This window comes from Ruditapes philippinarum, unplaced genomic scaffold (genome assembly GCF_026571515.1).
Source record: "Ruditapes philippinarum isolate M1 unplaced genomic scaffold, ASM2657151v2 ctg78_1_1_1_1, whole genome shotgun sequence".
NCBI lineage: Eukaryota > Metazoa > Mollusca > Bivalvia > Venerida > Veneridae > Ruditapes > Ruditapes philippinarum.
This window is the reverse complement of record NW_026867107.1, coordinates 15187-40219: the sequence shown is the minus strand read 5'-3', so window position 1 is coordinate 40219 and position 25033 is coordinate 15187. Positions and strand designations below refer to the sequence as shown.

The following is a 25033-nucleotide window of genomic DNA, read 5'->3' as shown; positions in this document are numbered from 1 at the left end:
AACGTGTAACCAACGCTGAAAAGCATTTGACTCTATCTCAATCCATTGAGAAGTTGTACCAATTTGAAATCAATTTAGATGGAAAAAATCAACGCAAAATAGTGATTTTTGGCAATTTTGAGATGTCCCCTCGTTGCCATGGTAACAGAAAAATTAAGCCTGAGCATGTTGTTGCAAGGGCAATGGTCCAGTCAACATTTGTGCCAAGTTTGATAAGTGTTGAAGCAGTTTTGATAGTATTATAGCAATTTGAACTTGTAACGGGAGACTTTTCCATGAAAACAGCCATTTTTCACAAAATGCTCATGAAGTAATGGGTTAATGTGCTTCTTTTCTGTAAATCGATACTATCAAAAACACCAAAAAGCACGAACGAGTTCGAAATAGCGCGTATGTTATGCAAAATAAGGAAACCCTATCAACGCCTGAATCCCAGGCTATGCACAAACGTGCATATATACAGACAGACAAACGCACGCACGGTTTATTTAAACTGACGTGTTGAAAAAAATAATTTTACAGTCCGTTGTGTAGTATTTGTAGTAGTTTATTATACCCTCTATTTTCTTTTTTAAATTTCATTGTGTATGTTTACGTTGATCAATAAAATTATTTCACCTAATTTTACTTTGATTTATTTATTTTATGTTTACGTAATGGTGAAAGCATCAGAAAGTCAAATTTCATATTTTTGACAGTATGGTAGAAGTTTTACAATGCCTTTGAAAGTGAATATTATAATTAATGTAAGAGCTTGCAAATGGTGGAATACGGCTTAAGCAACATATTTTGACCACCATTAGCTTAATACAACGGTAGTTAAACAACAACTGATGCCGTATACGTATATGGCAGACTAATCTTAATGTTTTGTCCTTGATCTTTGACATAATATTTGAAGTCATAAGTATGTATTTTATACTACAAAATACAAAACGTATTGTCAGTAAAATATTTTTTTTATTTAGTCTTATATATAAGTTTATTTGAAAAAGTAAGCATCTAAATACCCAAGGACATCAACGATTACATTTTCTGCCCATGGTACATAATAATATTATTTGTTTGAATAAAATATATAGTTATTTATACTCATTTTTGTAGGGTGAGATCTGAAAGTACTACAGTATTGGTTCGGATCTTTAATCATTTAACATTGTAATACTATGAAAGTACTAAAAATGGTTTCTTAAGGTATTTATTTTCTTTTATCGCTAAACTCAAATAGAATTTTGGTGTCATCAAACTATAGATAAAGGCTGTATAAGGTAAAGGTAGACAATGTCAGACCGTCCGTGACCTTCACTATACCCAGTGACCCCTTTCTCCATATAAAGTTAGAGATTCACCGAATGAATGTTCTATACACCAGTCAATGAATAAAGGCGGTACACTACGAGCAATAGTGTTAAACGCTATTTTAGCATCACTGATCGTGATCCAAATGATCCCAACCTTCTTCCAAATGTAGATAACAACCCTCCTGGGCTCGAACTGCTTAACATGAAAGATGACAGCAAATGAGTGAAGGCGGCATTAGCAAAGGTGTAAAACTTTATTTTCAGCAGCGGTGACCATGACTTTAATCCCAGTAATTAACAAGAAATATCTTTTAATCAAAAATATCTTAACAAAAGATACTTGGCAAAAAAAAATCTGCTTATACTTGCAAAATCATTTCCATAAAGGAATGTTAGCAAAGCAATGCTTGTAATGATGAAATAATAACAGTTATTACTTATGTCAATTTAAAGTGGTGATTGCAAAGAGTTAAGCAGTGCTCTGCGAGTTGATATATTGTGCTATTTTATGTATGACTACGACGCGATATTCCGATCCAGAACAAAAAGTACCCCAGAACCTAGCATTGGATGTCGAAATATTTTGACTATCAGAAAGTTCTGAATCACTCAAGTCAATTACTCTTCGAACAAAGTTTTGATGAGTCGAATCAGTTTTTTTCATGGATGCATGTAGCTCAATTGTCTACTGAATTCCATAAACGACAGCCTATTGCTTACTGTCAACTGCTTAGTACTAACAGGCAGCTGCTTAATGGCTACTGTCTACTGCTTAATGCCTACTGACCACTGCTTAATGATTACAGGCGCCTGCTTAATGCTTAATCTCAGCTGTTTAATGCCTAGTGACCACTGCTTAATGGTTACAGGTTATTGCTTACTGGCGACTGCTTAATGGCTACTGTCTACTGCTTGAATGCCTAAAACTAACCTAAGTGCTTAATGAGTTTAAAGGGCTGTTACTGCTTTAATCTTAAATGTTTAGCTGCTTTATGCCATATGGACCATGCTTAATGGTTAAATAGGTTTATTGCTTAAACTGGTCGAATGTCAGTTTAATAAGTACTAACTGTTTATCTTATCTATTTGCAAGACCAACTAATTAATAAGGATACAAGTGGACTGCTTAATGCCTATTTCTGGAACAATGCATTTAATGGTTTTACAGGCAGGCTTGTTAATTGCTGACTTTCAAAACTGTTAATGACATGACATTCTGATTAATTGTTTAAGGGCTGCTTTTTCTTCTACTGTCAAACTGGCATTATATTGATACTGACTCACTGCTTAAATAGTTCAAGGCGACTTGCTAAATTGCTACTCTACAACTGACTAAATTTGGCCTACATGACTACCATAACTGGGCAGCTGTTTCTCGTACACCTTTCTAAGCCATAACTAACCTTAATGCCTCTCTCATCGTTTCCGATGGAGTTTTTCCATAATTGTCATTTGATTTACGTTAACGTTTTGCTGTTCTTACCATATTTAAAATTGTATGGTCAGATTTTTAAATACATCCTTTAATAAAGCAATAATTAGAAGAAGACACTTCACTAAATGGTATGCTCAACAACTGCAGCTTATTTAATACCGGGAACATTTCAAAAAGATTGGCATCAGTCAAAAGAGAAACTGGTACATTGAGAGTTAGTAACTTTGATGCAAGAGTTAAAATTGTGATAATCTGTTGCTTATTTAATATACTACAATCAGTATCATGATGTTCGAAATTTGGAAACAACTACAAAAAGACACAATGCGTTTGTAGACAACTCGGGGAATGATGATATTTAATTAATTCAGTTACCTCTGGAGTAATACAAACACAACCAATAATTGATCATTTTTGTAACACATTCTCCTCACTTTACATCCTCCATACAACACCTACAGGCACGAGTATCGGACCTGGGAAGAAAAAGATATGACCAGATTGATAAAAAACCCTGTGTTCTTAAAAAAAAAATTGTACAATGTGACCCATAATTTATATTTTTTTAGTTTTTTTTAATTCTTTTTTTATTTTTATTTTTATTTTTTTTTATTTTGACACTATTGAGATGAACACAGGTTTTTTCTTATCAATCTTGTCATATTTTTTTCTTCCCAGGTCCGATACTCGTGCCTGTGACACCACATAAAGATTCATTGTTTATTTTCGTTCTTGAGTCAGTGAATGAAAACGATATGACTGGTCCCCAAAGAAAATCCTACATACATATTTGCAGTTATGGAATGATAGTTCTTTAACTAAGGGAAATCTTGCATTCTAGATTTAAATTTCAAATGATGTTATATCTGTGTCTAATTTAGAGAAAAACATGTTACTGTCTTATCAGGCGAGGCTGATATACTTTACAATGTAAGAATAAGCCATTTACATGAATTTATTTTAATTAACAAACAAGAATAAGTAATTAACATGAATGGATTTTTTACTTTAAATGCACTTCCATTGACGCATGTGGTTAACAATGGGCCTTTTCATAATTATATAGTTACGGATATGAATGACATATGGCGGGAAAATTGGATCACATGATTGTCACGTGATTAAAGTATTAAGAATATACGAAATATTCCGAATGTATATTTGTAAACATTATTTTTACCACAAATGTGGAAACTTATTTAAATAACATGATTAGTGAAACATGGATCGAAGCAACAAAGTAAGTCGGCTTTTTATTTAGTGTCTGAATTTCATTTGAATATCTATTTTAATGTTGTAATTGATAATGTCGACATATATCTACATGTAAATTGTAATTGACACCGGTGAAACAGGTCATGGGTTTGAGTACTGAGTTTCGTTAAAATCAGTCAAGAAAAAACGATAAGCAATATACTATATAATAAGCTATCGTGCAGGTCACCATTTATAGATGAGTAAAAGTTAAACATAGAACTATCTACATGTACCTGACCCAGCATATAGATAACATAAACGCCAATATACATGTACATGTATATCAACATGTGTGACCTATAAGTGAAATTTATACATGTATCAATTTTACACAGTTCCACAGCTGCTCTTTTCATGTCTGTGTGAAATACTGAAGAGATGACCCTCTCTGACAGCCATCCCTAGATATATTTATATAATTTTCAAGAGGCAAACAGCCAAAATATTTTTTATCAAAAAGTTGTCCATTGATTGTAATAATTTGTTCTAATTATTGATCTAGATTACAAAATCATATGACAATCACACCTAAAGGTGGCTTTAATAATTTAAAGATACAAGTCCCTGTTATTCTGTTATTTGAATTATTTACAATCTCTTGTGGTTTTTTTTTCCATTATAAATATGTAAAATTTATATTAAATTTAATTAGTTCAGTTGTGGAAAAAAACTTGTAGGGGAGGGGGGGGTTGGTAATCACAACTGTTAATTATCATTGAGATAATTTATTGTGTTATCATATTTATTCATATGATATTTAAATTATTTTTGCGTTGTCACTTTTTTTTATTATAACAGAGAAGCTCTAAATGTTAAAATATATTTTTTATTTGTGATATTTGAAATTCAAAGGCTAGATTTTAAGTTTCGTTTCTTTAGAATCACCTGATGGACAGGAAATCATCAAATATTCAGGTAGCAAAGTTATGTAATTTACATAATAAAAAATGTATAAGAAAAAGAAAATTATTATTAAGATTTATGCAAAGTTATATCCAATTATATATTTGATTAAAATTTCAAAAATAAAGAATTTTGAATGTTTAAAATTTCAAGATGTAAAAGAAGTTTGTAACAGTAGTCATTGAACCTTTTCTAAAATATCACCTTAGATTTCACCTTGGTTAATAATTATGTTAATAATGATAATAATGTTATTATTAAAACCAAGATGTCAAATAATTTTATAATCATCATGTCTTATTAAGTATTAATTTTTATCATTTCCTTTTGACATACATTTTTTTTATCAAGATGAAGAGGGACATTATGTGACAATCAGAAATCATTTTATTTCTGTATGATCTTTATGCTGGTCTTTACAGAGAGGTTTGATGATAGGATCAGGGGAGACAATTATTGTAAAGATTCATTTAAATTGGCATATTATATCATCAGTTCTGCTGCTTAATTATTTATACTGTGTGAAAAATTAGATACTGTTTTATAATTTCCGGGTAGAATAATTGTCATGTGTCTGTAAAGTGTTTCAGCTCAGTTTTTCCCTTTACCTGCTGTATTTGTGAAATAAACTTGGCACTGCTTTGAATTTGGAACAGTCAATTTGAAAATATAGGGAGTTATAATAACATGATACAATCAAAGCACAGAGGCGCTGAATTTGTTTAGGTCTCAGAATGTCAGAAAGGTGAAGGTTGTGAGATATAAACCAATTTGTTTGTATAGTGTCCCCAATGCTGTTTCCAGTGTTATAACTATATAGTAAATTGGCTATAAGACTAATTGCAACACTGTACTGATATTCAATTCAATGTTTATTTGGCTTAAAAAAAATGAGTTGCCTGAACAGGGATTTGAACTCCAGACCTCTCGCTTCCAAAGCAAGCGTATAAACCCCTCAACCACGGGGAGTTATAAGATAACAGCCTGAAGAAGACCATATTATTCTAAATTAGAGTTTAAATGTAACCCTTACTAATTTCGATATATTTTGTTCACGGTAAACCTGTTGTTTAACACTGAAGTAAATAATCATGGAGCTGAATATAAGCATGTATATCTATAAGAATAACACAATATTAGAAATCTTCGACCAATCGGGAACTATTTATTCATTACGAAAATTATAGTCATTTGACAATCTTTACGCAGTGATCTTCCCTTAATTTTTCGGCGTTAATGTACATATGAAGGGAATTGAGTAACCTCTTCAAGGAGTTTGAACTACTTTCGGTATTTGCAATTAAGAACATCAGGGTCTGAAATTTTGCTACCATTATTTGTTTGGTCTGACGACCCAACCAAATAAAAACTGAACTGTAACCAACAATATCATAGGCATGCATTACATGTATATTACAACACAAATATAATTTATATGCAATTATATGAATCATTATATCCATTTGTTTGTAACATTTCCATATCAATAAATTTTTGATACTACAATAAAATTTATTCAAATCTAATGTGTATTACAATATTAGAGATACATGATTGTGTATGTTTAAAGGGATACTCAAAAAAATAATAAATTAATCTTATGTACTCAACATTTTTTAAAGTCCCAGCATGAATTTTTGTAAAACATCTACATATTTTGGATCTGAAGTGTAAATATATCTGTATATGTTGAATGAAATTTAAATGCCGACAGAATCACCGAGTAGATTTAAAACAAGTCATGTGATTTGAACAAACCTTGGGATTTACAATAATAGATATTGTGGATATTGTATGATTGAAACAAGTCTAAGCCATTCATTTGACATGTTCTTAAATTGTTACCAGAGTTCACTGTGACAACAATATTTTGAGAAAAAGTACTAATTAAAAAAAAAATTTAAAAGTTAAAACATTCATTATTCAAGTAATAAAAGCAATGTTTTATTAGATTTATGACTGATTTTGCAGTACAGTTATTATCACCATATATCTACTATGTGACTATAAATGCAGTTAGGGCTATTTTTCGTATTTTGACCTGTAAAAGCTTTCTTATTTTGGTAATTTAAGTGGATTGTAAATGTAGTTTGCAATGTGTAAATTATATTTTGTTAACTTCACATTATTTTACTTTTAAATACATTTTTAAAATTTTGATGAAATTAGCATGAATCTGGAGGTATGCTGCTTTAAGGCTGTACAGTTAAAGCAAAGGCGTGTACTTTAAACACTTAAACGTAACTGATAACTTCATATAATTATACTGTTATGATATGCGTAAACATAATATACATGTTAGATATTATATGTAAATTAATCATTGTTATAAAATAACTCATATATTTTCAGACTGATAACAATTCAGTCACATGCCTTCATTTGTTTTTATGCCTATTGTAAATTTGTAAAAACCCATGTAAAAGTGTATCACATGATTGTACTGGTGTAATTTTTTTCTTCCTGTATGACCACTTTATGGTTAATAATATTCCTTGTTAAATGACTCTTCCTAACTTTGAATATTAGCTATGATTAAAATTGTTGGCATTGAGACATTTGTTAAATAATGTTTTCCTAGCTTTTACACCAGTTTCAAAATGTTTTTACTCATATCTCAGCGATCTATCCACCTTACTGCATGGCTTTTAAAACCAGTTACACGTATCATCAATTTCTCCACAATGACTGACTTAACTTCTCCACAATGGCTGACTTAACTTCTCCACAATGGCTGACTTAACTTCTCCACAAAGACTGGCTTAAATTTCTCCGCAATGACTGATTTAACTTATCCCACATGATTTCTAAAAAGAGCAGTGGGAGACAATTTAGAAATTGTGGATTTTAGCATTATTAACCCAGTACCTAGATGCAAGCCAAATTGATTAGCCTTTGCAGACCAGTTTGGTCAGTATACTATTTACTGATTAACATTTATCTTTCATTTTGATACCCCCAAAAATTGATAATAAGGAAGGAGGAAAAGAGTACAACAGGTTAAAAGTATATGACAATGGATGTCTCATCGAATAACGGAAGTAAAGACATTTTATACTCTCAGGCAGTCTGAATTAATGTGTATTAACATTATGCAAATCAACATTTATTTCATTTAAATTTTATTTTAAAGATGGCTGTACAAACATTAACTAAATCCTTACTTGTAAAAAAATATTCTGAAACTTGATAAATAATCGTTTTGCCCAAACTGCAATGTTCAAATTGCATACAAGGGAAACAACTCAGACTGCCTTTATCTGTAAACCTTTGTAAGAGTTATGCATATTTTTGTCTCCCTTTCTTAAATACAGTTTATACTAATAGATAGATGCAAGATAAATAAGTAATAACAATTAGCTCACAACACTATTACTTGAATTGAAAGATTTAGTTTACCTAGTGATTGATTAGATTTGATATCTCATTTTAAATGAATATAACCCATATAGATAATGAGCTCTTCATAGATAGGAAAACTGTAGGTAAATAAAGTCAACATTCCTTTGTCGCAACCCCTTGATATTAGCTTGTTTTGAATGGACAGTTTTATCTCTTGCTTTTAGAATGATAGCGACCGAGGTATTTCGGAGTCGGATTCCGAATCAGAAACAAAGCCATTGCTTCTTGGATCACCAGTTGGAGCAGACGCATCGGCTAACATGTCTGAAAAAGGAAAGGATGCTGTGGCTGTTCAATTTGCCGATGATGTCGGGCGTGAACCTTCTAAAAGCGGAGGTAAAATTACAGGAGAAAGGCTTTTCGTGGTCGCAAGTATCTTGGTTACAGAATTGTGTGAACGGTTGACATATTACAGTGTTGTGGCAAATATGGTCTTGTTTTGTACGTCGGAGCTAAATTTCTCCAGCGATGATGCTTCCGTGGTCACTCTTGTATTTTCAGGTAAACAGTTTTTGATAATTTTTCAATTATAAAAGCTGATGATATAACTGCTTACAAGAAGTTATTACAAATTAGAGTTCATTATTTTGTTTATTTTTTTTTTTTTTTTTTTTTTTTTTTCTTTTTCGAAAATTGGAATGGCTTATATCTAAATGAAACAAAAGTGTTTCTTTTAAATTAATAGAAGACTTTTTTTAGAGATTTCAAATATTAAAGAGACTGCTCAGACTGCACAGAAATGCAGACTGGTTTGATAACTCTTTATTCAGATTGACTTTTCACTTTTTACAGAAAGGTTAATGCTGCAGGCCTTTAGATGAGCCGAAATTTTTCAAGAAAATCAAACATGAAAAATCAAGAAAATCAAACATGAAAAAAAGTACTGAGAATTTAAGAAAAATAAAACAATTCAAGATATAAGTAATAAGTCAGTGTAACTTGCAATTTATGACAGGTTTTACAGTATTTTTTACCATACTTAAAAGGCATATTTCTGTTGTGTTGCTAATGCAGTACTTAATGGCAATTTTTGCATATTTTAACCTTTTTTTGGTAATTTACATGGGTTGTAAGTGCTGTTTGCAATTATTTTCTTTGCTCACTTCACAATATTTCCCTATTGTTGTGTCTTCAACCCTTTTGCAGATACTGGCAGGATTAAAAATCTTATAAATTCTTAATTGTATTTTATGTGTTTTGTTTGTTAAGCTATCTAGGGCATGCTGATAAAATCCTAGATTTAATATTATACTTTCAACTTTGGAGATAAATCATGTCAACCAATATGTAGGCAAGCCTGGCGGTGTCTTAATTACTTCTTTGGGGGGAAAAAGTTCACATATTTTAGTTGTTTAGGTGCTGTAAAGTTGGTCATGAAAAAGATAGATATAAAAAGTTGTTTATACTGAAAAAGAAATATCTCAGAGGTTCAAGAAGGGTTTTAAGTTTGTCTCAAGCATGAGAAGATTATCTTAAATTCTTAATCTATGCTAATATAGTATCTTGTTTGTCCTTTTAATTTCATTAAAATTAAATAGATGTTGATATTATGAACAAATACAATAAGAGGCATAGCTCTCTATAGATGAATGTTAGTTTTCCCGGGAAACTTGCTATTTGTAATGATTTCCCTAACACTATTTGTAATGATTTCCCTAACATTTTGATTTGCACTTATTGTAGGCTTGAAAATGCACCAGAGTCCTATGATCAGATAATTATGATCTAGAGCCAAAAAAAATTCTTTGGTGACTTTTCATCAAATACTTTAGAAATCGGCCTACACAAGTTTTACCTGATGGTGACTGCAAAAATGACATAATATATTAAATTCACAAAATATGTAGAACAGTAGTAAAGACAGAAAATGCTTTATCTCTTAGCAGAATTGTGATGTGAATTTTCATAGATGATATATAACAGTTTTTTGATACTTTGTTATTTCAGGAACAGTGTATTTGATTCCAGTTATTGGAGGATATGTTGCAGATTCACTGGCTGGAAAATACAACACGATTCTTGGATCTGGTCTTATTTATGTCCTAGGTATAGTATCCTGATGTAATTAATGATTATAAAAGAGTATTGAGTAATATAACAGCTCTAGTAGCCATATTAGAAAGTCTATTATGGTGAATTGCCAGCCATATTGGTCATGAGGAGGATATTTTTAAAGACTGGAATAGTTATATGATGTGCAAATTTGTTCATAACGATCCACATTATAAAAGAAGACAATGTGGTTAAATTATATAATTTATTCTAAAAGTTGAGATGGAAATGTCTCATAGTAATGGTTAATATTATTATACAAAATTGAAATATCACAAATCAATGTTAATATATAGACTTAGCATAATCTACAATGTGTATAGCATTAAGTAATATCATTTCTATTCATTGAGTTTTACACATGTTGAAAGCCAAAGTGATGTATAGCCTTTGCTATAAGTATAGTACCAAGGTCAGCCTGCCTGTGCAATTTGACCACTGACCGGGCTCGTAACTGTCGGTAACTTAAATTTAAATTTTCGTCATGATATCCTCTTAATTGGTCATTGGTACTGATCCATAATGGAAGCTGGACAAGTCCATTTAAGAAATTTAGCAGAGTAAGGCAAAAGTTTGCTGTGGCTTCCTCACATGTAAGAATTTGCTTAAAGTGAATTAGTCTATTACTGACGATAATAAAATGTTCTTGAACAAAATATTATTTATCATACATGTACTGAATCCATATGACTATCAAAAAATGTTTTTCAAGCAATAGTTTATAAGAATATCCAAATGATACATTTCTATTGTTTTTATCAATGTTTAAAATTATACTTATGGAAAATGAGCCCGTTTAGGCCAATCCACTTTAAAGTTAAAAAATTAAACTCATGGCAATTTTAGATGCAGTTCGTTCTATTTCAATTAAGTAAATAATTGTCTATGGAGATCTTGTCAGAAATTTCAATCATTGAATGTTTACTGTGCAAATTTAAAGCTATAGATCTATTATGCAATTTATCACAAACAAATCCATTTGTATATTTTAAATAAAACTTATCTTTCAAGGACAGATACCACTTTATTTGAGCTACGGGAAACTATCAACAGCACTTAGGAAAGGTCAAGACTTTAAAGTGGAAACATGTTGGGGGCTGTGATTATTTTAGAGATAACATACATTTTACTAATATATACATATAACTTGTTCAATAGTTATCAAGACTTAGTGTGTGCTAGTTCAGTTGTTAGTTATCAAGTATTACTTACAAAGCTAACAAAATTATCAAATCACAAGAATATTTTCAGCTTTTCTTTTCTGTAAATAGAAGATTTTGAATTGGTCACAGGGTGATGTTAATAGCGGAACTCCATTTGTAATATCACTTATATCAATATACTGCTTATAAAGACAGTTGTTGCCACGGTTCCATCCCTTGTTTTAAAATCCCTTGCCTTTCTAATATTATGATATCTAGATATGACAGTATAAATTTGGCGGTCCCCTGAATGTCATTAAAAGCAGAGTTTACTGTAAATGTTTTAAATGGCTGAGGCTGAAAAATTTCAAGTCCTTGTCACAGTCTGACACTTGGTGACGCAACTTGAATAAGGCTTGGTGTATGATCTATTTTTGAACAATTTGAAAGAAAAATTGGAATTATTCCTATGGAACAGTTTCAAAGTGAAAGTACAGATGCCTTCCCTTGTGTACAGTAAATTTGAAAATTTGATAATTGAGTTTTTTTTATCGAGGACTTAAGTTGATGTTTTTATAATTCATTTAGATTTCAGGCAGAGGCATGATTTTGATAAAACCTATCTACTGTTCTTGTTATTGGCCTCAGTTTTCATATCGAGGGTTCAAAGGTAAAAGGTTATAACTGCCATTTTTGCTGAAATCGACTTTTTATGTTTTTTATAATGTACTTATTGTCCTTTATGTTTGGCGAAAATATTATATAAATATTCAATCCTTATAAGGGCAAAACATTAAAAAGTATTTTGTAATAACTTCTTTTCTACAAATTATGTAGGGGTAAAAGGTTGAAGTGTACTTATTACCTGTTGTTTACTTGTTGTTCCACATGTTGTGAAGAACCTGTAGTGGAAAAAGGTTATAACTGATTTTATCACCTTTTTCCTCTGACACAATACTGCATTCATACAGTTCACAGGCACTATCTGTTATCTCTTTTCCCAAGAAATTTATCTTGTAGATTTAAATGCAGCGAGAATATAACCGAAGATGAAGGACAGAAAATATTCAGTACATACTGGTCAATAGGTGATTACAAAAGTCAGAGGCAATTCATTTGTTTCCATGTTTCCAATAAAGAACCAGAAAAGGTATATAAACAGAGAAGAAAACAAAGAACTACTTCAAATTCGTTTTTCTTCACAGTTGGTGGCAAAATGGTTAGAGTGTGCAATGACTTTTTCTAAAAACTCTCGATGTCGGTTCCAAAACAGTTGCAAATGCAGTTAAGCACAAAGTGGCAGGGTTATATGTTTGAAATGACAAGAAAGGGAAAGCTGTGCCTGGAAATAAAACAAAGAAATATCACAGATCATTAGATAAGAAACACATCGAAAGCTTTCTGACTTTTGAATCACACTACACACGAAAATACTTCAACAGGAAGTATTTAACGCAAGATTTAAGTATAAGACGAATGTACTCACTGTATGTAGAAAATTGCAAAGGACAAAATAGAAGGTGTGTTTCAGAGTCTGTATACAGAAACATTTTCTGTACATTATATATCTTGTCTTTCTTCCATCCTAAGCAAGATCAATGCCCACTCTGCAATCTGTTTGACACTTTGAGAATGGAAGATAGACTACATGAGGCAACAAAAGCATAATATCAGGCACACCAAAAAAAAAAAAAATCAATGCTAGAATGGAAAAATCAGCAGATAAAGAACGGACAAAGAAAGATCCAAAGTTTTCTGTGTCGGCATTTGATATCCAGGCTGTATCGCCAAACACCATGCAGTTTAATTGGTGAAATTTATTACAAAAGAAAACTGTGTTGTTACAATTTGTCATTCTATGAACTGGGAAATGGTAACGGGACTTGTTATCTTTGGGATGAGACACAGGGGAAACGATGCTCGTGCGAAGTAGGAACTTGTGTGCACTTGTGTGTTGGTTCTGATGCAAGTAAGACATCTGTTATTGAAGAAGTGACATTAAATAGTGATACATGTGGGGGACAGAATCGCAATCAGTTTGTTGCAAGTTGCTTAGTTCACTGTGTCCAGTATATTCCTCACATCAAGTGTATACACCACAATGTACTCGAAAGTGGTCATTCAGAAATGGAATATGATTCCATACATGCATCTATCGAGCATGCAGAAAGCCTCACAAAAGTACATGTTCCATATCAGTGGGAAACAGTTATATCATAAGCACGCCGGAAGCAACCATATATTGTCGTTCTAATAAAATACACTGACATACTAGATTACAAGTTGTACAAAGAACGAACTTTGGCTCAATGAAATTTGATGTTGATGGAGAACGTGTTAATTGGCTGACTATAAAATGGATTCAAGTTCGTAAAGACAAAGAAATGAAAGAATACAGTATTTTTTGTGAACTATGGTTTTTGATGTAAGTGAGTTCAATGAAGTTAGGTTAATGCAGAGCAGAAGCAAAGAAAAGTCTCTTAAGGCTCTACGAAAGGCTTATACAGAGAAACTCTCAATATATGCTGCAAAAAAAGCTGATTTGATGTCACTTGTTGCCTCTGGGACAATTCCGAAGGAGTGCGAATCATATTACGAGTCATTGTCATGCAGCAAATCTATAAAAGACAAACTGTTAGTGAGAGTGAAGAAGATGAGTGAACTTCATGGAAAAATTAATGACAACCATTCACATTGTGTGACATGAAACAGTAGTCTTTATTTACTTAACTATGATATGGGTCACTAATATCCTTAATTGCTGATGTCTGGGGTGTGTTTGACTTCAGTTCGATTATATACCAGAGAACATTCAAAATAAATGAAAATCTGTAAACTTAGACTTTAGTGCGTATTTTCCTAACTTTTTAGTTATCAATTTATTTCTGTAGAATCTTAATATTGAGCAGGTATATATTTCATATTTCTATGAATGAAAATTGTCAATTTTGTGTACGAGTACTATTGTGCATGTGTGTTAATGACATTACGTAAGGTTCTTCAAAGTAAGGACTTAATTAATAAATTTGCAACAGTAACAATTAATTACTGCAACATCTAAATTCTTTTCAGAGGAACAAGGCTGTAACTGCACTTATAACCTTTTACCACAATTTATCTCGAACTTTTATTGCTAAACCTTCAGAAGTAAAAGGTCGTAAGTGCAGTTATTACCTTTTACCGCTCAAACTTGTTGTCTTTACAGGATCTAAGTACATTTATTACCTTTTACTTCTGTAAAATGGTATTATTTTGATCTTAGAACTTTAAAACAAAACATAATTACAGTGTTTTATCAGCACCAAGCAATGTAAACTAAACAAAATATGATCTAATGTAGTCAACAAATATGGGAGAATCAAAATTGTTATAAAAATATTACGGAAAATAAAGTTGTACTAAAATATATGGTTTTTTGCGTTTTTCTCGAAATATTGAAAATGGCAGTTATTACCTTTTACCTTTGAACCCTCGATATATAACTCAATAGCTATATCATATTAAATATAATATATTATGAAGTATGTAAATTCAAAAGAATGGTGAGTTTTATGACTAACATTTCTATGAAATAATTATAGTACGGTGTAATTGAAATAGGAAATGACAATAAATCAGTAACAGTTTACTTTCTCTTAACAAACAATGTAAAAGTACAATCTGTGTCACATGAATGCTTATTGTTTTATCTACAGTGTATTGTTAATTAATACTTAAAAATTATTCATATCCTGGTCGTGTCATGTTTAACAATGATTCTTCATCATAGAAATTTGTGAGAAAATCAATGTTCTGAAATAATATTTTATTGATTATATACGGTAGAGGATATTTCTTATAGGGGTGTTCTGTATCATGCAGCTTCAAAGGGCTTTGTGAATCTTGACAATTTTGGCCCATTCACCCCTGGAGATGTTAAATGGGCAAGACCTTCATTGAATTTTGAAATTTCATTTGTAATTTTAACGTATTTCTATGACAAAAAAATGAATTATAGAGCCTGGTTAGATTGCTCAAGAAAGTATGTGCTACCTACTTTATAGCCCTATAATTAACTCACAGGTTATATAAATGTATGAGGGCAATTCTCAGTTTGGTAATTTTACAGTGGTATATCTGTTTAACCAGTTGTTTCTCCTAAAATAAAAAAATATCTGATTTTGTTGCACAGTCATTCAGTAAATAATGGATAAGGCGTTCTCATGGGTCTCCATTGGCAGCTATAAACAAAAGTATATAACTCATTTGTCCCACCAGTAAACTGCTGCAAATTGCCATATGACAGTATCAGTTCATCTAAATGCCCAGCAAAATATATAATAATATGTTTTTAAAGGGATAAAATTGAAGTATTTATTATACTATTAGCTATTTTCTCTGTAATGTTATTAATTATTTCAAACCTTAGACAGAAGTTTATTACAGCAACCTTCGACAGGCATTAACTGTAAGACTAGAACAGCAATGTAAAACTTTATTAGGCTATGAACAAGTCATTGTTTAGCTTACAGTATCTTTATGTTTCCAGGCCTGTTCCTCCTTCCTGCATCCGCTGTGGACTATAGAAAATGGTTTGGAGGTGAAGAGGACCTCAGCATTGTAAGTTTTTAATTGGAGCAGAGCTATGGCATAGGAGTTAATGTGTCTGCCTCTTAATTCAGGGATATGACAGTGTAATACCTTCAGTCACAATAATTACTGTTTTTATAATACTGCACGTTTGTAACGTCGCTTTTCATTGGATAATCGTGACGTTTATATATTTTTATATACACGGCTACAGTCGATTTATGAAGAAATCTTACCTTTTCTCTAAAAAATGATGCGTGCTGTATTATAAATTCGTTATAAGGATTGTTAACAGGATATATGGCCGTATATAAATGGCTGTTTGCAATATAACCCTCGCCTAACGGCTCGGGTTATATTTACAAACAGCCGTTTATATAGGGCCATATAACCTGTCAACAATCTTTATAACTAATAATATACAACAGTGTTGCCCTCAGTCCACAATAATTACTGTTCAGATACAACAGTGTTGCCTTCTGTACACATAAAAAAATACTATTCAGATACAACAGTGTTGCTTTCAGTCCACAACTATTACTGTTCAGATACAACAGTGTTGCCTTCAGTCCACAATAATTACTGTTCAGATACAACAGTGTTGCCTTCAGTCCACAATAATTACTGTTCAGATACAACAGTGTTGCCTTCAGTCCACAAAAATTACTGTTCAGATACAACAGTGTTGCCTTCAGTCCACAATAATTACTGTTCAGATACAACAGTGTTGCCTTCAATCCACAATAATTACTGTTCAGATATTACAAGAGTGTTTGCCTTCAATCCACAATATTTACTGTTCAGATACGACAGTGTTGCCTTCAATCCACAATAATTACTGTTCAGATATGACAGTGTTGCCTTCAGTCCACAATTATTACTGTTCAGGTTCAACAGTTTTGCCTTCAGTACACACATATTATTGTTCAGACATGACAGTGTTACCTTCAATCCACAATAATTACTGTTTAGATACAACAGTTTTGCTTTCAATCCACAAAAATTACTGTTCAGGTATGACATTGTTGCCTTCAATCCACAATAATTACTGTTCAGATACAACAGTGTTGCTTTCAATCTATAATAATTACTATTTACTGGTTTCAGGAAGCTAGGAAAGGATATTTTTTCAGTGGATTGGTGCTGGTTGCCATAGGAACAGGAGGAATTAAGGCCAATGTAGGGCCATTTGGAGCTCAACAGGTTGATGACCTAGGATCAGATGCAGTCCAATCATTCTTCAATTGGTAAATTTTACAATAAACAAAATTAGTGTTCAAAACTGATATACATGTTCAGCCTCTTGTTTAGCCTCTTTTTTCTTATTATTTATTTAAAAAGAAAAAGAGCAGGCCTACCTACTCTATTAACTTTCAAATTGTTCAAAATGTATTTGACTTAAGTCTTGTAAGTTATTAAATAATTTGTTGACTAACCAGTGGGATGTGTTGAAAATCAGATGAAAATATTGTCATTTTTGTAACTTTAAAATTATGAAAGGGCAGTCACTTGGATACCTTGCCCAAGATAATAATTTGTTTATTATGTAAAAAATACCATGATCATGTAATAAATGTCATAATTAAACATGTTATTAAGAACAAACTTGAAAATTTTTCACTAAGAATATATAAGTTATAAAAATTTTCAGTGAAAAGAAAATGATGGTATTATTTCTATATTCACTTAAACCAGATTTTTATGCCCCCAACATGATAATGGCAATTGGGCATAATATATTATAGTGTTACTCCTTTCTGTGCATATGTTCAAAACTCTTGTCCAGTTAATTACTCTGTCATACAACAATGGATTTTGAAATATTTTCACAAACGGTTTTAAATCAAGTCCTAGATATTTAACAATTATAATGTTATCATATGTTATCATGTTTCCAGGTTTTATTGGTTTATCAATGCTGGAGCTGTGGTTGCCTATTCAGGGGTGGCGTATGTACAACAAGAAGTGGGATTTGATTTCGGGTTCCTGATCCCACTTCTTAGCATGATCATAGCCATTGTCATCTTTATGTTTGCCAAACCCAAGTACAAACATACACCAATCGGAGGTACACTTCAAACCACTTGTCTCTCACCACTGTAGAATGGACCTGTGCAAGAGTCTTTGGATTCTTTCATGTGAGAAAGCTGTCCAGCTACCTTACTAAACGTCGGTGGTTCTACTCTGGTGCCCGTTTATGCCTGAATTTATGCACAGAGACCTGAGGTCTTCCTAAAACAGCTGGAAAGTCACCGCATGACATATACTATGTTGGTGCAGCGTAAAACCTAACCATAACAAAAATGTTAAAGCATAATAGATCATTTGTAAAAAATTGTGTAATATTTGGGAGGAATTTTTATTTTATATGCATTAATTAGCAGGGTAAATTTTGATTTTGTTTCTCAGATTTGAGTTTGTTAGCCTATCTAAATTTCATGTTTAAATATGCAACAGTGTTCAGTGGCCTTGAATTATAAAATTAATAGAATTGATGCTTAAGCCATGAGGCAAAAAATTGTTTACTTTTCTCAAAGTTATTTCAACAATTTAGTACAGTGTTTAATTTTCAAATAATAATAGTTTTTATAACAGGTCAATACCATACTTTTTAGGTAGTATTCTTACATCATCATTCAAAGTATGTTGTCAGAGCATTAATGGATGTAATGATCCATCATGGAGTCATGCCCACAAGGATCATGGTGGTTCGTACAGTAAAGAAATGATTGAAGGGGTGAAGGCAGTACTACGGGTCATTCCTGTCTTTATTCTAGTCATTGTATACTGGGCTGTCTATTCTCAGGTAAGGATGTTATTAGTAATGGTTTATTTAGGTATTGGATATCAAATTTGAGTGAGTTGTTGTAAAATAATGCACAGTACCAGTTCAAAATGTGCAGGAATATAATCATGAAGTTGGATAGGCCTTGATGATTAATTACAAAGCATTTGAGCGATAAACCATGCAATATTATACAAAAATGAAAAATAAAATCTATTTGGATTCTAATATGCTAATAAAAAGGAGAGTTGATAAAAATATTTTGAACTACATCAAGCGTATAAGTAATTCCTGATGTCATTTAATTGGTTTATTGACGTCATATATGATGTCATATGACGTGTAAACATTCTTTTTTATGCTGTGTATATATCTTGTAATAATGCACTTGATCGTCCTAAATTCTGCTTGATAAGAAAATATTGTAAATTAAGCGTGTTGGAATATACATTATAACATTACACATTTGTAACTTCGCTTTTCATTGGATTATTGTGATGTTTATATAAACTTTGTCAATTTATCAAAGTTATTTCTTATTTTTTTTAATAAAGAAAGTTTGATGCATTATCAATTCTTGACAGGTTATATGGCCATATATAAATGAATGTTTGCAATATAACCCTAGCCTTGAGTCTTCTGGTCATTTGTTTGGCTTTTAGTTTGATTGTGTAGGAAGCTATAAGCTTATAGACACACTTTCGAATCCATTCCTGGAACCAACCAGTACTGAGCAATGTGTGTAAAGTTTCTTGCTCAAGTAAACAAGGACTTGCCCCTGATGGGGTTTGAACCCATGCAACAAGCGATCATTAGATTACTAGTCTGACCCGTTAACCACTCTGCCACGTTGCCAGTCATTTGTTTCTCACAGCTGATTCAGAAATCATGTGAGATTTGCGAAAATTTTGGTCATTTACTGGATAGTCATCCAGGAAAACCAGTCCGGTGGATCATCTGCTGAGAAATGACCAAAAGTATTTTAAAATCATCATAAAACCAAACAAAGCAGAAAAATGTAAATTAAAAATAGTTTAAATGATTTAAAGAGGAGTGTATAAATATTTAAAGGGGTAATGTTTCCTTTAAGTTTAGGTATATAGCTCTTAACCAAGTAGGTTTAAGTAGGTTTGAGTCCTGCTGTGGTCATATGTTTCCTTATGTTTATACACATGTACTGTATTTTAAAGTTTTTGGACCCTAAGGTGGAGTTCATTTAAAATATGTTATCATATTTCATATATTTACAGATGAGTACATCACTATTTTTACAAAGTGAGAGGATGAACATATCAGTGGGGGATGCCAAGCTTCCAGCAGCCATGTTAAACATCTTTAACACGTTAATTATCCTCATACTTATACCAATCATGGACAGAATTGTGTACCCCCTTCTAGCTAAATATGGAAAAAGTCCTACACATTTACAGAGGATTGGTACATATTTACTACAATACAAATGAGCTGTGTCATGACAAAACCAACATAGTGGGTTTGCGACCAGCATGGATCCAGACCAGCCTGTGCATCCGCGCAGTCTGATCAGGATCCATGCTGTTCGCTATCAGTTTCTCTACTTGTATTAGGGTTAGTAAGCGAACAGCATGGATCCTGATCAGACTGTGCGGATGCCCAGGCTGGTCTGGATCCATGCTGGTCGCAAACCCACTATGTTGGTTTTGTCATGATGCGGCTCAAATATTTCTTTAAATTTTATGATATCTTAAGTAAATATTAGATATAAATACTGTTTAGGGCATGAGATTTTTTAGGAAAAATTGTTTTTAGGGAAGATAAATCATACATTATTGCACATCAAACAAGATTTTCTTCTATTTATACCAGTCTTAGAAGAACCTGTTTTACAGCCGCATCTAAGACAATTTATTTGTGATATGCATGTCAAAAAGAATAAAACACTGGTCACCATCACAAATAGGAATATTTAGTTTGTGGATAATAGTTTAGCTGAAACTCCATAGTAATAGAGCCTCATTACCGCTATAAGCAGTTACCCTTGAGAAAGATATTCTGGTCTGTCCGGTAGCTGGTGTGAGATTCTTTCATAAGATCATGACAGTCTCTATAGTATACCCTTCATCAGAAAAGCAATCCCTGTATTAAAATTTTTTTTAAAAAAGACAACTGTTTCTGTTTTAATGGCTAGCAACTGTAAAAAATCTAGAGATCAAATTCAATCAGGTTGTGATTTAACTGCTCATGATTATATTAATTTTTAATTAAGACAATATTTGCAATTTTTAATCTTTAGAGCCTTAGTTTAATATTATAATCGTAAATTCATAACTGATGTTTATTTTAGTATAATTGTTAAAGGCCCATAATGCCTTAGAAATACAATAATTATAAATACTATTTATATTTGGTAAATAGTAACAGATTGAAAAAAAAAATCTTTTACCAGAGACATGAACTATATTTGACTCATGTTGCTCTGCTTTACAATTTGGTATATATAAAATGAATTAGTATTTTGTATGGAAGTCAAAATACTACTTTGTTTACATTTTGCTACCGTAAATAATGACAAATTATTACATGGTCAGCACTATATCCTTCAATTGTTTAATATCTGATATGCTCTTAATTCAATATTAAAACAATTAATAAACACATGTTTGACATTTCTAAAGAAGAAATAAAATATAGATATCTGAGGCATAATGTGCCATTAACTGTCTGACTTTCCCTTGACTTTTCAAAAAATATTTGTGCAGGTATTGGCATGGTGCTAGCTGCTTTAGCCATGTTGTATGCTGGAATGATGGAAATTATTCGTAAGAATGACATCAGGGATAATGGCTATATAACACAGACACTATCCAAGGATGAATTTAATGCCTCCAAATTAACCATGTTTGCACAGATTCCTGAATTTGCTTTCATTGGTTCTAGTGAGGTTTTTGCTAGTATCTCAGGTATGTATAATGTATATGATTCTGAATGTTACTTGTTTGTATGTTATGCCATAGTATATCTATTAATAATTTTCTACTTATATCTATAATTAAACACATCAGTTACCTCTCACCGCTATCAAGGTTGATGGTTTTCCTCGGGTGCCCCTTTCTTCCTTAAAGAATACACGTAGGGCCATTTTAGGTCTTCTTCAACTAGTAAAGATGAACATTTGCTCTGATTTAAGATTCACAAATCTAACCAATCATTAATTTTTCTAAATTTAATCATAGAAAAAAAAATCATTATGCATACCAAGAATCATGAAGAATGACTTCAGTTCATATAGTTTACAAAGCACCTTTAGCATAGTTTAAAGTTCTTAATTTGCTTTCCAACATTCAGTTTGAAATAAACTTTGAATACATGTACTGTAATATTTATTACATTGTATATATTTCAGGTCTTGAGTTTGCTTACACACAGGCACCTCAGTTCATGCAGGGACTTATCATGGGGCTGTTCTTGATGACCTCAGGGTTGGGAAGTTATTTGGCATCATTAATTGTTGCTATTGTTGGTGCCTGGAGAAAGGATGGTATGTTAATTGTATGTCTGATCATCGTCTGCACTGTTCCCTATTCAGTCAGTACATATTTTGAGATTTTCCCTAAAAATAGTGAATGGTTTTGTCCAGCTTAAAAGATGGACAAGTACATTTAAGACATTTAGGGTGGTAAAGGTTTAGGCACTTTGACAGTTATTACTATGTAACATGTTATAATAAAATTGTAAGCATTTAACATTTCCCAGTCAGTGCAGTGTTTTAAAATATGGCCTGATTGCACAGTAAGGCAACTATCATGACTGATTGATTGTAAAACTGGTGGCAAAGTCATTTCATTAGAGGCTTGTCTGTTTAGAAGAAACACTCAAGCTATTATGATCACGTTGCTGTTGTCATTCTGCAATAACTTCAATGAAGCCCATTATTTAAACATTTTAAAAGTTGTCAACTTGAAACTTGGAATACTTTGCTTATCATGACAAGGTGCAGTTGTTAGACAAGGAGCATAATTCTGAAAACTATATAGTTGGAGTTATGCCCCTTTTAAACTTAGAATTTTTGTCAAATTTGGTTATTGATAATACATGCCCTAAACAGACAAGCAAAAAACCTGCATACAATGTTCTTGTTTCCACTAATATTTAAACACTTAATTTTGTTTGTCAGTCTCCTAATGAAGCATTTTCCCGTTTGTCCATTTCAGAAGCATCCGATTGGTTTCCAAAAGAGCCGAATAACGGGCACTTGGAATACCTTCTGTTCTTATTGGCTGCATTAACCTTCATAAACCTGTTTATATTCATCTTCGTGGCAAAATGGTACAAGTATAAGAAACCAGACTTTGAGACAGAAGCAGAGATTCCGGTTAACCCTGAGGATGTTCATGTGTACGAAAACAATTCATATCATGATAACGAGAAAAAACCGTTGTCGGAATATTCTGAAACATCGAAGTTATAAAACATTTTATCGTAAAACATCAATGACAGATTTTCGTGGGAGCAGTATTTTGTTGTTCATGTGTACAAATAAATTCGTATTTGCTGCTACAACTTGATCCTGGTAGTTGAAACAGAATATATAAAGCACTCTTTTGTTGGGTTATTGAAACAAGCTTTTGCTGTTTTGGTGTTTAATGTAGCTGATCTTGTTGCGGATACCTTACATGCCACAATGTTTAAAGATTTATCTTATTGGTTTCTATATGTAGGAAATATGTGAAATGTTAAATATCTGTTGGTACAAAAAATAATGTAGCATATGATTATGGCAAGAGAAATGGGAGACAAATGGTAAATGTGTTTTTGACAGTTCAAATGCATTCCAGTTATGTATTTTTCAACTTTTGATGAAAAAGATCCTTTATTTTAATCACATTTTTGTTTACTCCTTTATAGGGAATATTAAATAAACTTATGAACAAGGTAAATAACATAGTATTTATCAAATACCTTGAAACAACAGAGGAAAATATATGTTGGTCAAGGATTGAGCCTAATCAGTGACAAAGCTATTAGGCTCATTTGCATATTTGCATATTTTTTACAAAGTCGCAAAAGTAGCAAAGGTATGTGATTTCAGGGTTGGAAGTCACTTCCATCTGTTAGTGTGCCATTGAAATTTTTATAAATAAATGTTCATTTTATACTTAAGAAAGTTATTTTTCTATTTTTATTGTTTATTCCATTGATAATGCATACAATGTGTAAATTTTAATTTGTAATATTATTTGGACACCAACTACAGATTATTTTAATAGCATTTTCATGCAATTCTTATCAAGCATTCTCATAATTCTTATGCAAATCATTGAATATGTTGGTTTGTTTTTAATGCTAAGTTTTGAAGTGCATAGGAAATAGTTCTATATGTAAACTATAACTGATACTATGTACTAAGAAGAAATTGACTAAAATATAATTAGTGTAAATGCAATACTGTGATGCCTGTTTTAGTAAATATACATTGTATGATAAAAGTATATGCATGCTAATTACTAATAACCAGAAAATAGATTCTGTACAATATTATAGTTTTAATAAATTGCATAATGTTTTTTTTTCTAATTCTATCTTATCGCTGCTTTAGCAAAGGCATACATAAAATTTGTTAGAAATTGTAGATGCATATCATTAGGTTTGGCTTATTATAATGTGTGTTTTCTTCCTATCTTTGTGTTATATGAAGCACATGTATATATAGTTAAGTGTAATTTGTTAAGTGTATATTATTAAGTGAATATTGTTATGTGTCTATTGTTAAGTGTATATCTACAGTTGTTGTTTAAATATGTTACTTTTGATAAATACATTTTAATTGTGTTATTGTCCTTTTTAGCAGCAGAATTTCTGTTTATTAAACTTTTATCATTCTTTAACAGTTTCTGTTGTTTTAATTATTAGGAGTTTAAATTTGATACCAAGGTGTCTTTTTATGGAGAGTCTTATTTTGATTTAACTTATTTATTTGACTTAAATTATAAGCTTATTTTAATCATGGCATTGGCTTTCTGAACTAACATGTATTGATGTTTAAAGGATTTTAAGCCCACAAACCTTGGTTAATATTATCATCATTCAGGCCAATATTTATGAATTAGACAAAAGATATTATGGTTTTTGCATGCATTCCAAAAATAATATAGAATCATTCCAAAAACATATATAATCATTCCAAAAATAATGTACACATGTACAATGT

At 31.6% G+C, this 25033-nt stretch overlaps 1 protein-coding gene across 1 annotated transcript; it reads left to right on the top strand.

Annotated features, from left to right (window-relative positions):
• The first annotated feature begins 3835 nt into the window (after window positions 1–3835).
• Window positions 3836–24710, top strand: LOC132734874 (solute carrier family 15 member 4-like). Its single transcript, XM_060721732.1, has 11 exons — window positions 3836–3976; window positions 8463–8799; window positions 10246–10344; window positions 16021–16091; window positions 17169–17308; window positions 17960–18129; window positions 18677–18867; window positions 20097–20283; window positions 21585–21785; window positions 22229–22363; window positions 23037–24710. Exons 1-11 carry the CDS (start codon window positions 3959–3961, stop codon window positions 23291–23293), a joined length of 1806 nt encoding a protein of 601 aa, XP_060577715.1. The 5' UTR covers window positions 3836–3958; the 3' UTR covers window positions 23294–24710.
• The last annotated feature ends 323 nt before the right edge of the window (window positions 24711–25033 follow it).